General features: G+C 39.5%; 1 protein-coding gene across 1 annotated transcript in view; it reads left to right on the forward strand.

Annotated features, from left to right (window-relative positions):
* LOC139936032 (AN1-type zinc finger protein 2A-like) overlaps positions 1-24141 on the forward strand; it is a 91104-nt gene that overhangs the window by 16017 nt on the left and 50946 nt on the right. The window contains exons 3-5 of the mRNA XM_071930742.1: positions 4443-4494; positions 5166-5339; positions 13655-13770. Coding sequence (XP_071786843.1) covers positions 4443-4494; positions 5166-5339; positions 13655-13770 — 342 coding nt within the window. The remainder of the gene's footprint in view (positions 1-4442; positions 4495-5165; positions 5340-13654; positions 13771-24141) is intronic.

Genomic DNA, 24141 nt, shown 5'->3' on the forward strand with positions numbered 1-24141 from the left:
TTTTGCAGTCATCTTCAGAGCTCTGTTTGGTCATTGACCACGATTGGAGACTTCAATCCAAAAGTTTGAAGACGCCATCGTTATTTTGGACCAATCAGGACTCAGTGTTAAATACCTCAGACAGTTTCGCTAATCCTATTGAAGTGGAGAGCGCGTCACGTGGGGGTGTATAAACCTTTGATAATGACCAGTGTTTATAACCAGCTGGCTTCCGCGTGTCGGGCAATTATCACGCGGAACGCGATTCATAGCTATAGTAACAGCGCGTAATCTAAGCACGCGCGCGTCCTCTAAGCGCGTACACACAACCCACGCAGGGTCGTTGCCGTGCTACACGGCTGCCGACCCTGCCGGCTTTAAACGGCCGTTGAAGAGCTCGTCGCTACCCTTTTATTCCCTTAATTAAGCATGCTATGCATATGGATCACATTCTCAGTGTGCCTTGAAATGGAACAGGGACAAGGGGAAGGTTTTGAAACTGTAATTAAACCTGTAGCTGTAGCATAGGTTTGTTGCGCACAACACAGTGATTAAATTGATAAATAAGGATTAGGCCTATAATTTAAAACCCATATTACTCCTGCCAGATCACTTAGGTCGTTTTCAGATCTCTTCTCAGGGTCCCGGCAGTAAATCTCAAATCTGCTGGCGAAAGAGCTTTCTGCCGGGTAGCACCACAGCTGTGGAGCAGTCTCCCTGTAGACTTAAGAAATGTGAACTCCATAGTCATGAATTTTTAAATCTAGACTTAAAACTTATCTTTTTAATTTTAGACTTTTTAATATTTTTGTACAGATTGATCAATGCATTTCTTGCTGTGAATTGTACATGTACCTTTTGTACTTGTTAATGTTTTTGCCTTGTTTGTTCAGTTTAATCTGTTTTAGCCTTAAGTTGCAAGCAACCTGAGGTAGCCCGTACCCGGTGTGGCGGTCTCAGATGTCCGGCGTGCTAAAAGATCCGGATAACCAAATACGGTAGTATTACGTCATGTGCCATACCTGCACACAGCAAGCGAAAGTAGTCGATTTTAGTGCTGTGCTGAGTCGACGAGTGGATCGTCTACGACAGTATTGTGAAAAACGTAATCACATAATAAAGTATTTGAGGAGGGGAAATTACAAAGAAGGCTCATCTGAAAGCCAGAAGAGAGTTTTGTGTTGCCCGTTGAAAAAACACTTGTACGATAACAAAACAGGTCTCGAAGATTTATTCGCAGCGGTAGCAGAGCACAGGAGACTCACGCCGGCATGCTTCGTCATCCTGGAAAGCTTGGCACGCCGGACATCTGAGACCATGACTACTGCGTGCCGAAATGCCCGTTGACGTCCCCCGGATCTTTAAACACGCCGGACATCTGAGACTGCGACACTGGGATAATTAATTGTTGGAGTGGATGTGAAAGCAGTTGATTTTCCAATGGTCATGAGTTTTGATTTCTTGAAGCTCATGTGTTGCGAGAGTTTTCCTGCAAGCGATCTAATGGCTTCTGTTGTTTCAGTCATCTTGGTAGCAGATTCCTTGAATAAAGCTATGTCGACGGCATAGTCTAAATCAGAAAACCTCACCTCAGGCATGTCAGGGTGTCTTGACTACTGCAATGGGTACTGGCAGGTCTTCCAACTACTCATCTTGCTCCTCTACAAAGAATACAAAATTCCGCTACCAGATTAGTTACCCTGATGAAAGAACGCATAACACCCATAATTCGCTTCCTTCATTGGCTTCGTTCCAATTCACCAACGCATCCACTTCGAAATTCTTCTTCTTGTGTTTAAAGCTGTTCATAATTTAGCTCCTGTTCTCCAAGACCTCATAGCCCTTCGTTCTTCTTCACTTTCATCAGCTACCCGACGCCCTAGCTCTTCTTCAATCGCTCATTTATAGCTTTCCCCGGGACCCCGCACCATGACACGTACGCTATGGCGATCGGGCCTTTTCAGTCATACCTCCAACACTTTGGAACAAACTACCCACCCACATTCAAGCAGCTCACTCATTAAAGAGCTTAGAAACTTCTGTATTTAGCGCTCTATAAATGTTGTAATTATTATTGTTATTATTAATCAATATAATAATCTATAGTACTAGTAGTACAAATAATACGTAAACAAATAATCGGGCAGCAGAGACTCACTTGCGATTCATTTAATTCCTTTTAATAAGATAACATTATCGACTCTTTGACAAAGAATGAATAAAGTGTTATCATTTTTTTCTTTTTTTTTTTAACAGTGGGATGGGTGGTTTTTACTGTGGGGTGGGTTTCAGGGGACATTCTTTGTTGCAGGACAGCTTTGAGCTGGTCACCTGTTCCTCCTCACCACTCACTGGCTTGGTCATGTTGGTATTTTTAGCTATTTTGCTTCTTTGTTTCATATGTATCGATTTGTATTTTATATTTTTATGCCAGTGTTAAGTCTAATAAAATTAAATTAAAACTAAATCCTTACACACACGAAATTGGTAATTAAAAGGCAGGAATATGATATCAAAACTGCCAGAGTTGTCCACTGTGGTTCATTATTTATTTTTCTTGAAACTTAAAAACCTTTGGAATGTTTTGTTTTCCAATTCTGGTGGGAGCCACGCGAAACACCCCATTTTGGAAGAAGTGCTGACTCTCGGATGCATGAAAAAAATTAAACAAATTTATGTGAAAGTTCTGACTAATGTAGTCATCAGAGTTGAAAGAAAATAATATAAAAGAAATCCAGTCTTGTTGATGAGTCGTGTGCTTTTCGGGATGTTCTAAATTATGTTGTTTTTTTTTGCTTGGGGAAAATTAGCATGGACAACATGTCCGTGGACAACCTTGCCAGATGTGGTCTCATTAAATCATACCCCTCGACTGGCTATACTTCCCACTGGTCCGAGGACAGGAACACAAAGAATTTTAATAGGCCAGATTATAATGTACATCTATATAGGCAACTTCTTCAACACTGCCAAAACTGCAGAACATAAACTTAACCTGTCAACTCCTGAACTTCTTCGATAAATTGTATAAGTTTGCTTCTTTTAGTGGTGCTGTACAATGTATCTTTTATCCAATCGTATTACGATGACGGTTATATTATCTCTGCAAAAAGACGTGGTACCCTCTTTCCAGTTTTGGCATCGTCACATTCCTTGTGAACCTGAACTCACATTGTACAATGGCTGATCTACTTGACAATGACATGATGATTAGTATTTTTTTTTTTTAATATTATCATCAATCCGTATTCAGTAATAAAAAAAAAATATTATAGTGACACTGATGTGTATCGCTGCATGTGGTTTTCGGGACAGCTGGAACCAGGGACTATAAGTAGCTCGAACTCTCTTAAGTAGACTTAACACACGTACATGTACATGAAAATAAAACATTATGTGGCTGGCTTGATAGCTCAATATGGGTAAGAGGTTGGTTAGTGGCAATTGGAGTATTATTAACGAGTAGTACATTCACATCATTGTTGCTGTATTAATTAACATGAGCATACAGTGCAATCTTGCGTTAGTTTTTAAATAGAGGAAGTATGTACCCCGTTAAAAATTTAGTTGCTGTTGCGTGCGATCCATTCCATATCCGTTTGACAGTGCATGTACTGTCAAATAGCTGGTCTCGTTCCGAGACCATACAGCCAAATGTTCGAGACCACATTGGTCTGAGACCGATAACAAGACCGAGACCAAACCCCTAAAAAATGGTCTCAAGACGGGTCTCGAGATTAGTCCAACACTGCTCAGTACTTTTCTGAGTTCTGTAAAAACAAAATCAGAGGCATATTACTTGTGTGGGATTCAAACCCATTCTAGAGCAGTTTCATACCAAATAGACCACCGAGATTGCCCGGTAGCTAGAGGCATTTCAAATCCTATGTTTTAGCAGCGGGTACTGCAACTGATTTAAGAGTCTCTGCCTCTAAGAAAGAACAAAATTAGGGAGGGGGGGGGGTAGCGATTCATAGAATCTCAGATCCTATTCTCAAAATTTATAGTGATACATTTACATCATCATATCAAACAAACAAATATGAAATATTAGTTTTCTGTTTTGGTTTTGACGTTAGATCCGTTATCAAAGTTTCCGCTAAAAGCCCTTGTTTAAAAAAAAATTCATTCCCTGTAGGCCTAACCGTAAATAATGTGCGCCTAGCCCATCCCAACAAAAGCTTTAAAAAGAAATTTAAACCCAAGTGATGATAGTACCCTCCCCCCAAAAAAGTAAAAGTAAAATAAAAATAAAATAAATAACTATTGTGTAGGATGATATTTTACATAAATGTGGCGTATGTCACTCAGGATAATAAGTCACCTCAATCCAATAATATCCTACAGCAATACCTGAACACAAATGTGCAGGATCAATTGTTTTTCAGGACTATTTTTCTAGGCCTACATGAACATGTTTATGTACTCATAAGCATTTTACTTTGCTTGTTCTCTACTTGCAGTAAAGACCACATTCAGTATTCGGAGCACCATTGTGATACTGCTTACACTAAGGTACAGTTTTGAAATAAATACAAAATAGATTTCTTATCATCAAACTGCTTACAAAACTGTTTAAAAAATGATTGTATGCAAATGTAATGCGTGTTTGTCACTGACATACTTTTACCTTTTTGGATTTTTACTTCACTTTATTTTTTAAGGCAGTGGACACTATTGGTTATTACTCAAAATAATTATCAGCATAAAACTCACTTGGAAACAAGTAATGGGGAGAGGTTGATAGTAGAAGACATTGTGAGAAACGGCTCCCTCTGAAGTGACGCAGTTTTCGAGAAAGAAGTAATTTTCCACGAATTTGATTTCGGGACCTCAGGTTTAGAATTTGAGGTCTCAAAATCAAGCATCTGAAAGCACAAACTTCGTGTGACAAGGGTGTTTTTTCTTTAAATATTATCTCGCAACTCCGACAACCGATTGAGCTAAAATTTTCACAGGTTTGTTATTTTATGTACATGATAAGATACACTAAGTGAGAACACTGGTCTTTGACAATTACCAATTGTGTCCACTGTCTTTAAACATTATCAAAAACAAAAATGTTGCTCACTCCATATGAGGCTTATGGGCATTTTGCATGATCTCAGTAGCATGACAGGCCGTTTTCATGTACTTCAAAACTTCTTTTGTTCAGATTCTTTAAGCTTTGTATGTTTTTTTTATAGGATATTCAAGTACCTGTCTGTCCTCTGTGCAATAAACCTGTACCTTCTAAAAGAGGTGAACCCCCAGACATTAAAATGTCTCAGCATATTGATAATGACTGCCAATCTGATCCTGCTAAGGAGAAAAGGATTTTTGCAAATAGATGTTCATTGAAAGGTTGTAAACAAAAAGAGGTTAGTGCATTTGATTAATTGTTTGTTGTTGATTTGTTGATATTTACTTTCAGTTTTGTATTGGAAATCACAAATCTGCATTACGAATGTCGTCGTTTGAACAACCTGCGGTTTGTAGGATCTCAAGGATTTTTCTTCGCTTAATCCTGTCACATGCTTTTGACATGTTGATGCCACTTTTGTGAAGTTCCCAATGTTTCTTCAATACCACGGAAGCAAGCATTCGCTGAGCTCAAACAACGTCTGCGCAACTACGTCCTTTTTTGAAACCAGCTTGACATGGTCCGGTGAAGGTGTCGATTTTCTTATAAATCAATTCTTTTCAGCGTTATGATTGATAGTAGTTTGCGGGCTCCGTTTAGGAGGATGATAGGTCGTAGGTGCTCAGGTGGTCCAGGAGTTTTCTTTGGTTTTGGCAAGGCTTTTAGGATTCCTTGCCCAATACTGTCAATTTGGTGATGGTTCTCTAACGCATTGTTGATGAATTCTTAATATTGTTTGAAAAACTGTTTTTCTGCAAATTTCAAGAGTTCGTTGTCAATTTGGTCGGGTCCCCTGGCTCTTCCATTTTTCAATGATTTAACAGCCCTTTCAACTTCATTTTCTGTAATTCTTTGTGTTAGAGGCGATGGATCGCCGACAAAGCTTTCAATAGCTCCCTCGTCGTCTGTGAAATGATCTGCGAACCATTCGGCGATTCTGTGTACTTTTCATCCATCAGTCACAATAAACTGTCCGTTTTTGTCTTTCACACAGACTGGATGGGGTTTGTTCTTAGTTCTTATTTCCCGCACTGTGTTGAACATTCTACGACTCTCGTGTGTGTCAGTTATCTCTTGTATTAGGTGTTCAGCCTTGATGGTTTCTATTTCGGGCTGGCGTTTACAAATTTTATCCCGCAGTGAATTTCTTTCCTTTTTCAGTTTCGATATGTCTCTTCTTCATTTCTGTCTTGGATGTCCATCAGTAGTTTCTTGCGTTGGCTGGATAGAAAAAGAAATTGTTTCGTCGTTTGTGAAATTCGGTTTGGAGTTTTGTGGTCGAAAACCAATTTCACTTACAGCACTGCTTCTTATGCTGCTCATTAGTTTTTCCAGTCTTTGATTTGGTTCTAATCCGCCAGTTATACTTTGGATTTGTTTCGTAAGATTGGTCTTGTATCGGTCTTGAGTTGTTTTGCTACTTAACAACTTTTGGACATCGAAGGGCCGGTGTTTTTTGGCACTTTGTTTACTTGTTAGATGCATGTTCTTTAGGTTGAGATGTGCAACTACTAAGCGATGATCCGAGAACAAAGTGGCTCCGCTGTATGATCGTGAGTCTTCTAAAAGACATTTGGAGCTTTGTCTACAGAGAATGTAGTCAATCTGGGCATAAATGGGTCTTGTTTTTCCAGGAGACTGGTTGTCCCGTATTCTACAACTCCATGTGGTACGGTGTTTACATGGGTGTTGGAAAGCTATGTTGCAGGCAAAGAGTCCATTAGTTGTGATGAATTCCATTAACCGTTCCCCATTTGTGTTCATAGTGCCCATCCTGAATGAGCCAATTGGAGGTGGCACATTAGCATCATGGGCGTAGTCGCAAGATCTGCCCAACTTTGAGTGAAAGTCTGCACAGATGAAAAGTTGAACGCGAGCCAGAACAGTAGCGGCGGTTGCTAAGTTACTGTAGAACTAATCAAGGCGTGTAAGGTCTTCATTCACTCAATGAGTTGTGAGTCCGTAAGCGTTAATGATCCTGAACTTAAGTTCTGCACCGTTTCTTTGCGGAATTTGTAGCTCAATGAAAGCCACCCGATCGCTTTAAATGTAATGCCATTGTGTGATGTACATGTAGTCAGTTAAACGTTTTGCTATAACGAAACCCATGCCTCAATAGGTAGCGGTCTTCTGTTCAAGTAATATTAACTTGTAGCCATGTGTCTCTTCACTGTATTTCTTGATTTTAGTTTCTTGTAGACACACCACGTCTTGTTTGTAGGATTCAGTATCATTTACTAGTTCGGTTTGTTTATATTTCTCTTTGAGTCCACGTACATTCCATGTTGCTAATGTGATCAAGCACGGACGAGATGACGTGGATAGCGTGGGTTCAGTAGCCATTGCAGTAAGATTGAGCACTGGTTGTTTCGCAAGTTTGATTTGTTGTATAATGTATGTTCCTCTCCAGGTCCACAAAAAGTCCACATACATCCTGCGTCGCTGTCGTGAGTAGTAGAAATGCGATAGTGGCCTGGATAGCTCTCTTAGTAGAGGTAGACATATCTAAAGTACGTTGGAGCACTCATAGCCAGGCGTGGTCGTCACTCCACACTCCACACTATTGTCAGTTCTAACCAAACCCCCATTCGAATCGCTAAGTGGGGCCACATTGTTGCACTTGCACATTGTTGCACTTGTCTTTCAAGGAGGCCCTTTGGTGGTAGTTGCTTTTTCTTGCCGACGTAGCGAATTCCACTACCTTTTAGTGTTGGCTGGACACATCCGGGGGGAACCCGGAAGAGTCGGCCTAATACCTTTTTTCTGCCGGGTTCTTGGCTAAGATTCGGTCTAATTCTTTAGAACCCCCAGACATCTTTGTCCCCTACCTTAAAACCTTTTTTGGCGGTCATGGTACGACGACTGCACAAAGTCAATCAGAACTGGCCAAGAACAACTGTTTGTGTCGACGGTTCCACTATTCCGACCGGCGTCTCGCGATACGATCTCAGGCTTGGCTTTTCGTTCGGTGGCGGGCAGGTGGCCTGCGGCCGATGGTCCAGTTCATGCCCTTGAGATGTGAGGGTGTATTCCTCATGGACTTTCTTTAAAGGTGTCCCCCATGAAGGATATCACAAGGGCGACTTCCTGGAAGAACCCTTCCATGTTCTCCGACTGCTACCTGAAGGACGTTCTGCAGGTGGATGGAAGAGCAGGTCAAGCTGTGTTGCAGGCGGCCAGCCAAGCTGTGAAGCCAGAACAAGCTCCACCTCGTCAGGGATCATGCTTATAGGTGATTTTCCCATATAATAGAGTGCTAACAACACTTAAGTTTTGTTCACCCATGGAGACGAAACCTCCATTCATTCGGTCTTGGACCATAATCGGGCCTAGGGTCGGCAAGGCGTTCTCTGAACTTTGGAGCGCGCCTGGGTCCTTTGCCCCCTGAAGACATGCTGTAGCACCGCGTATACCACCGCCTTTCCTCGGTGCAAGTCTATGCAAATTAGTAAACCGACTCTACCAGTAAGTACAGTGAAGTAGACTCCCCCCACAGAAGTGTGGATGGGGTCTACGAACGAGTACTTACCGGTAGAGTATCCCTCCCTCCTTCCCCACATACTCGGTTCTTGGGTGCTTACATTTAGTAGGGCTCTTAGAAAAGAGGACAACTTCGTGGCAAGCATGTCATGGGGCATTGTGGGTAGGATGGTGGAGGGCGCTATTGTGTGTAAAGTCTTAGGGACAGCGTCAAAAGTATTTTATCGGCGGGCCCTTAATATATTTTCCCATCCCAGGTTTATTTCCACTTCCCGATTGTTTTCTTGGTCCCGTTGTAAGTATTTCGCTGTCATGGGTTGTTTCCCCGTTTTTTTCTCTGTTTCCCGTCCCAGGTTTATCCCTCGTCCCAGGTTTATTCCCCGTCTCAGGTTTATTTTCCCGTCCCAGGTTTATTCCCGTCCTAATTGTGTAGGTTTATTTCCCCATCCTAGGTTTGTTCCCCGTCCTAAGTTTATTTCCCCTTGCTGTTTTTTTTTTATCCATTAGCATTTCCCCGTAGTTTATTTCCCCGTCCCCGGTTTTATTCCACTTCCGTCTCGGTCCCGTTATAATTATTTCGCCGTCCTGGGTTTGCCCCCGTTTTTTGTCTCTGTCCCTTAATATTTCCCCGTCTCAGGTTTATTCCCGTCCCAGGTTTATTTCCCCTTCCTGTCTTTTCTCCCTAAGCATTTCCCTGTCCCAGGTTTATTTCCCCGCCCAAGGTTTATTTCCCCGCCCTAGGTTTATTTCCCCGCCCTAGGTTTATTTCCCCGTCCCAGGTTTATTTCCCCGTCCCAGGTTGATTCCAGTCCTAAGTTTATTTCCCCGTCCCAGATTTATTCCCGTCCTAGGTTTATTTCCCGTCCCAGGTTTATTTCCCCATCCAAGGTTTATTTTCTCTTTCCAGGTTTCCCCGTCCCTTCCCCGTCCCAGGTTTATTTCCTACTACCCGTTTTTTTATCCTCTAATATTTCACCATCCCTTTTTATTTTCCCGTCCCATTTTTATTTCTCAGTAATAAGTGTGATCAATGTGGGCAGTCCAAAGCAAAAAATGTTGGCAAAAATGTCGGCTACAAAGCAAAAAATGTCGAAGTGTTGTTATACTTTGTATCAAGTTACAACAAATGTAACATTTTTTGTAAGAACCCTAGTATAGTTACAATTGCGGCACATCTAAGGGGATTTTGTGATTTTTTACCTTTGATGCCAGGAGTTGTTGGCATTGGGGCAATCTGGTGTATTTTGGGTAGATAAATAGAAACAACCCGGGATGGAAAAACAAAAACTGGGAAGGGGAAATAACCCTTGGGTGGGGGGGGGGGGGGCATGGGCGTGGGGATATTAATCAACTGAGAACAAATAAAACATGGGACGGGGAAATATTAAGGGACAGGAAAATATTAATCGACTGACACAAAAAGGGAAGAAGAAATAAACTTGGGACAGGGAAATAAACACAGATGGGAAATATTAAGGGACAGGGAAATAATTAAGGGAATGAAAAAACGAGAAGAGGAAATAAACATGGACGAAGAAATATTAAGGGAATGAAAAAAAAACAGGAAGAAGTAATAAACCTGGGACAGGGAAATATTTATGGACGGGAAAAACAGGAAGAGTAATTAAATAAACCTGGGACGGGGAAATGAACATAGACAGGGGAATATTAAGGGATGGGGAAATACTATGGGGAATGAAAAAAACAGAAAGAGGAAATAAATCTGGGACGGGGAAATAAACATGGACTGGGAATTATTCAGGGACGGGGAAATATTAAGGGAATGAAAAACGGAAAGAGGAAATAAACCTGGGACGGGGAATATTAAGGGACGGGGAAATATTAAGGGACAGGGAAATATTAAGGGAATGAAAAAACGGAAAGAGGAAATAAACCTGGGACAGGGAAATAAACATGGATGGTGAAATATTAAGGGACGGGGAAATATTTAGGGAATGAAAAAACGGTTAGAGGAAATAAACCTGGGACGTGGAAATAAACACGGACGGTGAAATATTAAGGGACGGGCAAATATTAAGGGAATGAAAAAACGGGAAGAGGAAATCAACCTGGGATGGGGAAATAAACATGGACGGTGAAATATTAAGGGACGGGGAAATATTTAGAGAATGAAAAAACGGGAAGAGGAAATAAGCCTGGGACGGGGAAATAAGCCATTGATGGGGAAACATTAAGGGAATGAAAAAAAAAAAACGGGAAGGGAATAAATCTTCCGGGGAAATATAAAGGGAAGGGAAAATATTAAGGGAATGAGAAAAAACAGGATTATTTTTGAGAAAGTCGACACCCCAAGGACTTCGTGTTGAAGTTGGTATCCCGCCACATGATCTACAAGTGAGATGGTGGTTCTTGCATTTTGCCAACTTCCATGCAGAAAAATAACATTAAACAACTTGTAGTTAGTCTTTTAAACACAACTGCAATTGTAGGAGATATCATTTTAGTTTACATAAACCCCGAAATTGCTGTCGCTCACATTGTTCAAACAATCATGTACTGCACACCATAGGTCTGGAGAGCCATACTGCCCAGTACATTGTAGGGGAGAGAACCAGACACACAAACGGAAACTAAAAAACAAATGCACGTATTTCTGTAGTCGCCGTCCGGAATATTTCAGTACTACTACACGTGCGTTGGAAGAATGCCAAACATTTACAGAGGGGCCTAAATGTATCCTGATGTCATGTGTTTTCAGTAGGATAACAGGAAAATTGTTCACAATCAAAAAATGAATGGTTTTTTGTCAAATCATCTTTTAAATTTTTTAACAATAACACTTGCACTTCATTGTGTGTTGACATTTTAAAGTTTTGGTTTTACACGTACGTTGCGAGAGACAGTCCGCCATTAACAGTGCTGATGCAGGCACGACTCTGGAGCAACGTCATATGTTTTCACACCTTTCATTGGTTGGAATTTTATTGAATATTTAGAAGCTAGTATGGCGTGCAAAATAAATCAAAAATATTATTCAATTACTACTTAAAGGGTGGCTGCAGTGTTTTTTTGTATTCATTTAAACGATTAAACGATTTTTTTTTTATTAAATGCGCAAGTATTCTAAAAATGGTTTTCAAGAGAATATGGGAACCCACCCCGCCCCTAAAAGGGAGCCTTCATTTGCATAAACGTGACGTCATGTCGGTAACCCGAGCTGTCGGGCCCCCTGGCTGTGTGCATATAGATACGTGTGCACTGTGTGGCCTGGTACCTAGGCGCGTGTAGTTAGGTACCAGACTCTTTTTGCCGAAAATATGTTTGAATTCCTGACGTGACGTCGATGGTAGGGGGCGATAACAATCCACAAAGGGGGGGGGGCATGACTTATTCGCTAATTACGCAAGTCAGACATGTCGGGAATAAACAAACACATTTTATTTATGTTCAATACATATATCAGAAATAAATGACAGCAAAATTAACTGTTTTATTTGAATTCACTGCAGCATCCCTTTAAGAAATTTAATTACATTTTTGTCCTAAAGGCTACTATATTAGAATCCAGAGATATCATAAGGCATGAAAGTAAAACAACCTACCCCCCTTTTGAAGCACACACACTTCATAACAATCCATTTTCCCCCATTTCAGACCAGTAATGTTTGGTTCCAGGAGAAAAGAAACCAATCTATGATATTTTCTCTTTAATGTAGACTTAATATTTATTACACTTTTTAAAAGTATGCAGATAATCAAAGGAAATAATTTGGATCATTTTCACCTAAAATATTTTAATTTTTTCCCCATATTGGTACACCATAGAATGACAAATAGTAACCACCTCATGTGATCCATCTAGTGTTTTTTTTTTTTTTTTTTTGAACATTCGAGGTTGGATGATGTTTCTTTGACTCATTTGAATGTTGGCATAATAATGCACTAGTGATTTGTACCAAAAATCAATCATTTTATAAATAGGTTTGAGCATAACCAACGACGGGAAACTTTATTCTCAGCATGATTAAGCCTGATGAAAATACAGACTGGAGTAAACTGCATAGCTTCTGTCACCAGTGCAGCTTGCACAATCTCGCGGCAAACGGGAATCGAAAACATATGAGGGTTCGAAAACATATGAGGGTCGATAACGTATGACGCTATGATAGGCCTATAATGTATTCCAATATATAATTTGGGAGAACAAGAATGGTATGTTTCATCATGGTTTCATTAAGATTTCAGTCCACTGTTATCAGTTTACAATCACAGCCGGCAGCAGTTCGCCGCACAAATAGAATACAAGTAGCATCTTAACGTATTTCTAATCAATCTGCGTTATGTGTGCTATAGTACGCGTTCAAGTCACTGAAGCAAGCACACATCTGTCTCAATGCCAACACTTGGAGACGATTTCGCTTCTTTTGTTTAGCACCCAAGATCTGGCCTATGTACTATGATTATGCGACGCACAAATGCATCTTTTGTTTACCTTTAAGTATGGTAAAAATTTTTGAACAATACGCCATTTTATTTCATAGCATTTCCCCTTGTTCTTTTCTTTCATTATTCTTTGCAATTTTCATGACCAATTGAGTCGAAATTTTCACAGATTTGTTATTTTATGCATTACATTATGTTGGCATACATTAAGTGAGAATACTTGTCTTTTACAATTACCAAAGGTGTCCAGTGCCATTAAAGCCATTGGACACTTTCGGTAAACAGTATTGTCCAAAGGCCCACACTTCGTGTATCACAACTTGTATATAAATCAACAAACCTGTAAAAATTTAGGCTCAATCGGTCATCGGAGTCGGGAGAAAATAACAGGAAAACCCACCCTTATTTCCGCACGTTTCGCCGTGTCATGACATGTGTTTACAGTAATTCTCGTTATCGAGAATTGCTAATTGTTTTAACGTTTTCTCAAAAAGTAAAGCATTTCATGGAATAATATTTCAAGAGAAGTCTTTCACTGTTACCTTCTGTAAGCCCTCTAAGTTATTTGTAAATCTGTGAACTTTTTTTTTTTTTTTCTGTTCCGAAAGTGTATGATGGCTTTAAGTGAGCAGCAAAAAAATCTAACCTGTTATCACCTTTTGTGCACAGCTTGTTCCTGTGATGTGCTCTTCCTGTCATCAAAACTACTGTATTCGTCATCGGCACACAACAGACCATGACTGTCAGGGATATGACAAAAGTGGTAAAACAGTTTCACGACAAGGGTATGTTAACCACTTTTTTTATAGACAAAGGAATGCATTAGGGTGTAGAATTGTACCCATGAGCCAATTTGAGATAACTTTTTTGTAGAATGGTACACTGACCTCCCTGTCAACTTACCGCAATCGTGATGTAAACTTTACAGGCCTAAAGAGGTCGCGCAGCCACAATAACTTAAATCAGGATTCTCAAATGTCCTCCATGCACAAAACTCTTGGTCCAAAGTCCAACCAAACCAACATTCTGGACTCTGTAATTGGCCTGTTGAAAATAACCATTATCATATGAAAGCTTGGCTAGACTCCAACTTGGTACACATTCACAAGCCGGGTGAAGAATTGCTGCACAATGTGGCACATGACAGCAGTTTATATACTTTACCAGCCTTGGATTATAGCTATTCAAGCATCGACAACTTTGGCCAATAGAGGGGGATGTGGGGCAAAGTTCTTTTTTTTTTCAGTGTACGTCGTTAACCGAAAGTTGACCACGAAGATTTGATTGCAAAAGAAGTTCTATAAAACTGTTCCTCAAATCACAAATCCATAAAAATGGTTGTTGATGAATAAAGTATTGATGTTGATGGTCCAGACATAGTCTCATCCTAAATAAAGAACAAACAAGTTCAACTTCCTATTTTTAAATTTACACTCCCACTTTCAAAATACAAGCTAAAACACTATGTGTGGTCTATACTTGGATAAAAATAGAAATGAAGAGACAGATTGTTATTATATTAACTCACTAAATTGTTTTATTCGTACACAGATTCAATAATTGTTTTTAGGGAAAACAGTTGATGTGACAACACTTTCATATTCCTCTTTCGAAACAGTACATTTTTATATATATGACCCAGCAAAGACAGGCACATTTTGATTGAAAAGGGTGCATTTTGACCATAATAATCAGTTTTCAATTGAGGTCATACCACATTTTGTTGTGTTTTGTGGGGGTTGTCCCACTAAATTGAATGGCAAACTCGCTAGCAAGCTGGCACCACCAGAAGTCGCACGGTTTAGGAAACTAGATAAAATAAGCTTTCCATCCATGTGACATGTTTTGTGATTGGTGTACTGGAAAAAAGGGGCACTTTTTGTCTCAAATCAAGAAGTCTGTTTGGGAGAGCTTGACCTCCTTAGTCTGGACTACAAGCCATATGGCTAGTGGGTTATGTGGCTGGAAGCTAGACCTATAATCAAACTGCGCGAAACTCAAACAGCATTCAATCGGAAGCTTTTTGCTGTTTTACTTTTTGCTGTTTTATCTTTCTTTATGCCTCGACAATAATTTCATATCTAAAAAACATTTTTATTCAATAATGTAGCGCTTTGAATGTCCAAAAGTGTATTTGAATCATGGAATTTTGTGTTTTTCTTTGACTCGAACATGTACTCATTGTCACTTGACGTGTCTGGATCACTGCGCTACGCACGGGTCCCGCTAGAGTTTCGCGCTGTTTCGATTTCACAAAGCACTATAAGACTGATCTTAACTTTGTATCAATCTTAATTGCTAACAAAGAACGACGTCACAATACCAATTACCCTGTCATTGTTTGTACTCCGTTTTGTTTATTTTTTCCTTGTTCAGTTTATTTTTTTCCTGTCCCGTATCATTTATTAGGTCCTTTTCTGTTTTCCTTTCCTGTGTTATTTCCCCGGCCCCATTAATTTTTTTCTGACCTGATTATTATTTTTTCGTCCTGTTTTTCACGTTTTTTATTTTTTGTCAGTCGAATTAATTTAGTTCCTGTCCCAATCATTATCCCCCGTTCGCGCACTTGTACGCGTTTTTGCAATACTAAAGGGAATCAATTAGTGGTGAAGAGGTTTTCAACTAGTGGTTTAAACCCGCCGAGGCCTGGTCAGGCCTAGAAATCTGACGCGAATCCGCGAATCGATTCGCGCCCGGCGAGGACGCCGCGAATCGGAGTGGATTCGCGTGAAATTGCCAGCATTTAGAAGGGGAAAATTACTTTCTCAGCTTTATATTTGGGTCAACCGGAATATATTCGTACTTAGACCCACTATTTTTATTTTTTCAATTCCGTTTATCCGACACAAAGTTAGTTTTTTAAACCACTCACGTCAAACGAGTCGAGTCGTCGTCAGATCCTTAACCCTAAACGGCCGTCATCGTTTGTCACACACCACGCACCCTGCTTGTAATACATGATAAGTCGTCGGTAAACACTAGCCAAGGACCGAAACAATTATTGGTTCCAGCCGCAAAAACGAACCCCACTACATTTTGTTGTATCCTGTCCGCGGATTGGTTGATAGCGCAAAAGATCCCGTTTTGGACCAATAGTCTCCCTTGATAGTAAGCTCACTGAATCAATCTGCTTTGATACACGTGAAAAAAACACGATGCACAAACCACATGGTGCCGAGTATCCCACTACACACACGATCGACCAAAGTCCATTCTAACCAACATTCCGCACGCTGTGATTGGCCGTTGACGGCAGTTTTATTTCATATTCATGATCTTCTTGACTAGAAGTCAATGCAGTACAAGTTCACGAACGGAGTAAAGAATTGCTGCACGCTGTGCATTACGCCTGCAGATTGTGCACAATGCACAGCCTTGGAGAAATTCTAATAACATGAACAACTTTTGCCAACAGAGGGCGTTGCGGGGCAAAGTTCATTGAATTATTTCTCAATGACCAATCGTTGATTCTCAAAGATTTCGTTGCAAACGGAGTTCAAGACATGTTAAAAACAACTGATCCTCAAACCACGACTTCATTAAATGATGTTTGATGGAAAACGGATAATTTAGGGCATGCATTATCTCTTAATAAAATCGTCCAAAAACGCAATTCTAAGGACTTTACGTTACGTGATTTTTTATTTTTTTTTTTTTTTACGTTTCAAAATTTTGTGTATTCAATTCATGCGGGCTCTTGGTGGGCGATTGAAACAAAAAGTTAAGGGAAACCCCTGGTATGGCTTCTCCTAATTGATTTATTTTCACGACACTTTATTTAGCAAATATTCATGTAAAAACATATGCAATATAACAGAAACTCTCCCCAAAAATATGCAAGAATCCTTTCCCCGAAATTTGGGAGAATCTTGGATTCTCGCGAGATTCTTCAGCGAGAATCCAAGATTCTCGCGGAGTCACGCAAACTTCTAGGCCTGCTGGTTCTTGCTAACTGTACCGAGTTGAAGTCTAGGTAAATTATTAAGAACCATGCCTCAGTGGGTTTAAATCACTAGTTGAAAACCGATTCAACACACTTTGATTGCCATTCATAAATACCTTTTCAGTCAAAAAACATCAACACTTTTTGATCCAAAAGTAAAATAAATGCAAAAATTATAATTGTTCAATGAGTTCTTACAACACAACACTCGTCCAGCTATGAAATGGTAAGGCCCTCAGGTAAACAACTCCTTAAAAGGAGATTGCTGTGTGCGTCGCGTGTATCGCGTGATGTGCACAACTGTTCCAGCCGTTGCTCTTAACCAATAGGAAGGAAGAAACCGTCTTATAAGCACAGGTGCAAGCTCTTTTTACTGGTGTTATATTATCTGTTATAAAAAAACATGTGATGCCCTCTCGACCAATCAGAATGGATAGACTGTCTTAGGTATTTATGAATGTTGATTGGTAGGTCAGTAAGTCTGTCAGTGATACTTTGTGTGAGAATAATCCGCTGCTGAGGATCTTGAAGACTCTGAGTATTGTATTTCCTCCAAAGACATTTGGCTTGCAAACATTGTTTCCTTGCGGAGCTAACTGACAATATATATGTAGATCTCACTAGACGATGTTCAGTCCAGCAGTCATCAGCACCTCTCATGATACGTGTGATGCGAACATCATTTAGATCTCGACGCCGAACAATAACATAGTCCAGGAGGTGCCAATGTTTTGAGCGGGGGTGTCTCCAGGTTATCTTATACTTAACGCTCTGTCTGAATATGGTATTGGTAATGACTAGTTTATGCTCAGCACACTTGCTAAAGAAGAAGGAGAGTGTTGGAGTTGGTTTTCCCTACACCTTCTTTACCAATGATGCCATTCCAGAGGTCTGAGTCTTTAACTACCCTTGCGTTTAAGTCACCAAGGAGGACAATCTTGAAGTAAGGACGTTATCAAGGGCAGCATAGAGCTGTTCTTTAGCTTCCCCATCAGAATCCAGGGTTGGTGCATATGCACTAATAACTGTTACATACTATTGGTTGGTCAATTTAAGAAGGAGAGTCATCAGACATTCACTGATACCGATTAGGAAGCTCATACATTTGCTTTAGGGGTTGATTTCTAATTGCAAAACCAACTCCATGTAAACACAAGTCATTAACAGATTTTCCTTTACAGAAAAAGGTCTATCCACTGCCTTACACATTCAGTTGTTCCTCTTCCGCCCGTCTTGTTTCAATGAGGGCAGCGATGTCGATATTGTATCATGCAAGCTCGCAACAATAGCATCTCTGTTCAGGTCGGTCCGAATTGTCCATTAAGGTTCTAACAATACATGTAGCAAAATTCATTTTTTGTTTTCGACACGTGATGTTCCAGCCAGGATAATGCGAAACAGCCTAATTTGGTGGCACCTTTTCTAGCCCTTTCCCCGTATGGGGTGAGCAGAGGGGATCCTAGATGAGAGCTGCTCAGACACGCTCGCAGCTGCAGAAGTGCACTCGTTTCAATCCAAGTGCAGGGGGACCATCTAACGAATGCCTCCTACAGGCAGAGTCGTGGCTAGGGACTTCCAGGGATCACTTCACCTGTCCCCGTTGCCACTAGTCCATCGCCGCAGGACTTTTGATTGGTTGGGATGGAGGTTTGTGAGAAGACTAGTCTTCATACAGGACTAATTTTAAAATCCTGCTGTTGACATTCAAAGCCCTTCAAGGTCTTTCTCCAAAGTACTTTACAGGATTTTAAGTGTGTCTTTCTTCTATGGTCGTCACCTAATATTAGCACAGATAGGGTTAGAGGCGTCTATCTCCTGAAAAGGTCAAAACATTACCGATGCCAGCAGGGAAAGGCCTTTGTAATAAGTAACTATAACATGTAGCTCTCTGTTGGTGGGACAGACAGGGCGTATTCCCATACTTTTGTTTGGGCACTGGCCTGGTGACCAGTCTTTTATCTCTGCTTTTTCTTCCACTCTGTGCTTTTTTAAGGAACACGTTGCCTTTGATCGGTCGAGTTGGTCTTTAAAAGCATTTGTAACCGCTTGTTATACATGTAAGATGCATATGGGTAGAAAGATGTTGTAAAAGTAGAATACAATGATCCAAACAAATATGCTTCGAAATTGCATGGTTTTCTTTTTACCTCGTCGACTAACACGGTCGGCCATTTATGGGAGTAAAATCAAAATTTTGACTCCCATAAATGGACGACCGTGTTAGTTCGCAAAGTAAAAGGAAACCACGCAATTTCGAGGCAAATTTGTGAGGATCATTATATTCTACTTTTAATACATATTTTCTACCATGTGCATTTTATAACAAACAGTTACAAACGCTTTTTTATAGACCAACTCGACCGATCCAAGGCAACTTGTTCCTTCAACATGTGTTCTGCGCTTTTGATCATTTTGTATGTAAGGGGCCATTCAAAATGATTCACGATAAACATGTCAAAAATGCGAGTGCGATTTTCCATGGAGGTAGCGACCGCAGACCTCAAGCTCAAAATAGAAATTTAAAACATTTAAAATATTGATTGGCCCCAAAGGGGCCCAATATAAAATTTAAATATTATTAATATAAATTAGTGGTCCCATTATGGTCCCAACCTTAAGGAGTTTTACTTGGGGAGATTTTGTGTGTCCATAATTTTAGTTAAGGTAGTTTATGACCATGAAAGTTACATCTGTTATTACTAATTAAAACAACATACACCTGTATACAAGTGTTAAAATCAATTTAACTATATAACAAACAAAAAAGTGAGAATTTAACTTGACCTTAGTATTCCGGTTACTTGCAAAAAAAATTAAGATTCTATTGTCCGGTGACTTTAATTTTCATATGGATGTTCCCAACAACCGTGAAACTGTTATTTTTCGTGACTTGGTAGATACTTCCAACCTTCAACAACATGTTACTTCGTCTACTCATATCGCTGGACATACATTGCAGGGTTCGACCTTAACGCAGGTCCGTTGGCCAAATGCCAGTAGAAATCGCGGCGGACCAGCTGAAACACCTTGCCAACTGGTCCGGCTGACCAGTCAAAAATATCGGCAGCGGTACTACAGAACTATGACAATTTTTTAACTATTTTCAGGCTCGAATAAAATGTAAAAACATTCACTCAAGGTTTGGATAATATATAATAAAAATTACTCGAAGTGCCGCTGAACGCTGGCAAACTTCCGACGATCACGCATACACAGCGCAAAATCCCATCATGCAACGCAAAGGCTTATAGTCTTCGTATTAGTTCACGTGTGGCAGAAAGTGTAAGAAAGACTGAACGCTAGAGGGCGTTTCAGAATATTCGATAGCGTGGGAATAGACGCCCTCTATTGGTGAAAGTACGCAATAGCTTACAAAATTAGCTTCAATCGCCTTGACAGAAGACCACAAAGCAAAACACATTCTGTCAGCAGCATGGTCGGTCAACGGAGCAGATTTCCGTGTGGGAATAAGAGTCTAGCGTGTTTACGAAAAACGAGCGAGACGGTGAGGCTTCATTCAACAAAAATTACCAAGTTAGGATACTCTGGATGAGCAAAAAGGAGTATTTAATTGTGTTTAGTAAAGTTCTTCCGTCCTGATTTTGGGTAATTTTGTTGTTATTTGGGGCTTTTTTTTTTTTTGCGGACGATTGGTGGGCGATCTAGTTTATCCATGGTTTTATTAGGCAGTTTCATCAAGTTGATTTTACGTGTACCAAAACACACACACACACAGCCCCGAAAAAAAAGAACGAAATATATTAAATCATAACTCACATTTTGTACAACTCACAACTATGAGACTTGACAGCAGGCAGGAGCATTCTCTCCCCGTGCTTACATTTCAAAAATATTCGAAATCGGATGAATAGTTTCGGAGATATTGTAAAAAAAAGAGAGCAACGACAAAAAACAGAAGCTTGGCCTGGCGTGCAGCGCCCATTCGTTTGTGCATGACGTCAACTTTGAACCCCGTGGACAACGGATTTCGGAAATCTTCGGAAAGCGCCGAAGAAGCCCGAAGACGGTTTTTTGCGATGCGGGAGCACATGTTTACACAAAATGAGATAACGATTACATCATCGTGTAGCCGATAAAATTCCGCACATCGTACAGCTAGTCGCATAGCTTTTACCTTAAAAACCTATTTTTGTCGGCGTTTTCCATTTTTTGAATCAAGATTTCTTCCAGAGACAATCATCAAAATTGAATGCGACTTTGTCAGTGCTAATTCCCATACTTTTAAGTTTAACTTGTGAAAATTTGGTGTAATTTGATTATGTTTTCTTCTCCCGCAGAAAGGTTTTGTTAGACCATTTCTTGCAAAGTTGTCCTAAATACGCACGATTGTACATGTACGTCGTACTCGTACATCTTCGTGTTTCCGTGATGTGCCACCACAAGAGGGCGTGTGTTACAATAAGTTTGATAGGCCGGGGCTCTAATAATAGAAAGCTGGAAAGCTGCCCGATCTTGTTTCTTTGATAATTTCTACGTTCTGAATTGATAATAACAGACTGCTCATCTTGAGTCAAAAGAAACTAGTATTGTTATATACTTTTAAAGGCCTATACTAATTGAAACGAAAGTTTAACAAAAAAATTGATTGTATAATTATAGCCATTGGTTTTTAGAAATTGTCTTTGTAAATATAACAAAAATAATCGATGTATACAAATGCCTTCATCCTCAAGTTTTTTAAAGATTGTTCTAATGTTTTACTGTGTTAATGCTACAATTTTAAATCAAAGGATCAACTGATCTTAAATTAAAGGAAACACCAGTCATAAACTCTTTAATTTTATTTCATTCTGGTTAATTCAATAATGCTATTTGTTGACATAATTAATAAAGAATATTCACACAAACACCTGCAAAACTTAACACATATTTAATTTTTATAGTTAACAATTTTCCCCACGATGCCGCTCCTCAGTTTGATTCACAAAATATCACTTTTTGCCGTTCATAAAAAATCATACTAGCGCCTCAAAGCACAGTTTGTAAGAGATAGAGGGCGCTCGCCTAGTGTGCGCCCTCTATTGCCATAGGCTGTGCATTAAACTTGGCCGTGGCCGATATGAAGAAAAACATAAGAATTGAACTTGAACACGGGTACGTTTTTTTCACGATCCACGCTCATTAAAAACGGTATATCTCTGCAACCAAACATCCGATTTCAAAATTTTAAATTGATTTTTACTTCTAAGAATACACCTTAACAGACTACATCTTGTCAGAGAAAAAATCACCTGCATTAAATTTGACTGAAACTGCCTAGTTTTATTGGTCACATATAATGCGCGGTTGTTTGTGGTTTTTTGCGGGTTGATTTCAAGAAAGACTTGGGTTCTAGAATGCAATCATGTGTTAAACAAAGGCGCAGTTGTTTTTGCTGCTTTTAAAAACGTTTTTTAAATGAAAATTTTGTTCACAAAACAGACGCCGGCACTGACCATTCCATACACATAATTGAAAAAAATACCGTCAAACTCGTATGCTTCTTCATGGACTTTTTTGATGTCTACTTTTTGTTGGGGGTTTTTCTGGACGAAAGTGGGAAGATTTTGGGAACTTCGGTATTATGTTTATGAATACTTATTAAAGCCATTGGACCCTTTCGGTAAACAGTATTGTCCAAGTCCCACACTTCGTGTATCACAACTTATATATAAAATAACAATCCTGTGGAAATTTAGGCTCAATCGGACATCGGAGTCGGGAGAAAATAACAGGAAAACCCACTCCTGTTTTCGCGCGTTTCGCCGTGTCATGACATGTGTTTATAACAAATCCGTAATTCTCGTTAACGAGAATTTATATTGTTTTACCGTTTTCTCAAAAAGTAAAGCATTTCATGGACTAATATTTCAAGAGAAGTCTTTCACCATTACCTTCTGTAAACCCTGTAAATTGTTTGTAAATCCGTGAACTTTTATTTTTTTTCTGTACCGAAAGGGTCCAATGATAGGGTACAATAATAGGGTACAATAATAGGCAATGTTTATACATGATAAAATAACTTGAGCGATCGCACGTAACCCTCCCCCACAGTAGATTTGAAGGCAGTACATAAAAAGTTAATGATTTTTTTAACAGTCGGTTTTAAAGTGTTTTTTGGGGGTGTTTTTATAGTAAAAACACTATTTTTTTTTCTTCCATAAAAAAGTTCTTCTTACTTAGGAATACTTTTATGATGAGTGCTTACAACAAACCGTGGACTAAAAAAAAAACTACCTAAATAAAGATCATTTTGCTCTGACAAATAATTTGACCTGTTTTTAAATTAATTTTAATAACGCTATTGTTATTACATTTTTAAAGAAAAAATACTCTCAAATTAATTATCCTTTACGAACACAATAACTTGGTACACATAAATAAAGTATGGCTTCCAGTGCAGTTAAGTTGACGTTGCAAATCATGTTGAATTTTGAAATAGCGACGATCGAAAATCGAGCAGTTGGTATACAACAGAATACTATTAGTTTTAAAAAAATAGCATAAAAAATTAACGGACCAGTCAAAAACCTGGCGGACCAGTGAAAAATCAAGCCAACTGGTCCTGCTGGCCAGTTGAAAAAAAAGTTAAGAGTCAGTTCAGGTAAATAGTTGACATACTTGCTCACGGTCAAAAAATGAATTTTTTTTATACTTTGTGGGTTGAAGGGCCTTGGGGTGCAAGTAAACAAAATTGCATTTTCAATACTATATATAGCCCGTTGCCATGGTTACGGCTCATTTTGTTTTTTGGCCATTTTAGGCCGATTTTGGGGTCTGAAAAACTGGTTTTTAGCTCATATTTACAACTCCACCCAACCAAAATGCAACATTATTTCAAAAAACCTTTTATATCACTACAAAGTATCATCCTTGGCCTTCCTTGAGAAAATTGTTTATTGCTTTAAATAACACCCTTGTGCTATTTTTGCATTATGCATTACAGTATGTTTTTAGAACTTGCAAAATCAACATTTTTACCCTATTTTTGGACCCCAAAATGTCAACTTGCCAGGGGTCTCAGAAAGTTTCCCTTTCGGCTGTGATTAGGGCCAACAGGGGTCTTTCAATATCTGGTGTCAAAAACTTGGGCAATTGTATCCTGTTGTGACAGTACTGCCTCAAAACTAGACTTTTTTCCCCAAAACATGAAAAATGCCTTCTAAAGGGTCTTTTCACATAATATCGAAATACGTGTCCAAGGTAAAAAAAA

This window comes from Asterias amurensis, chromosome 4 (genome assembly GCF_032118995.1).
Source record: "Asterias amurensis chromosome 4, ASM3211899v1".
NCBI lineage: Eukaryota > Metazoa > Echinodermata > Asteroidea > Forcipulatida > Asteriidae > Asterias > Asterias amurensis.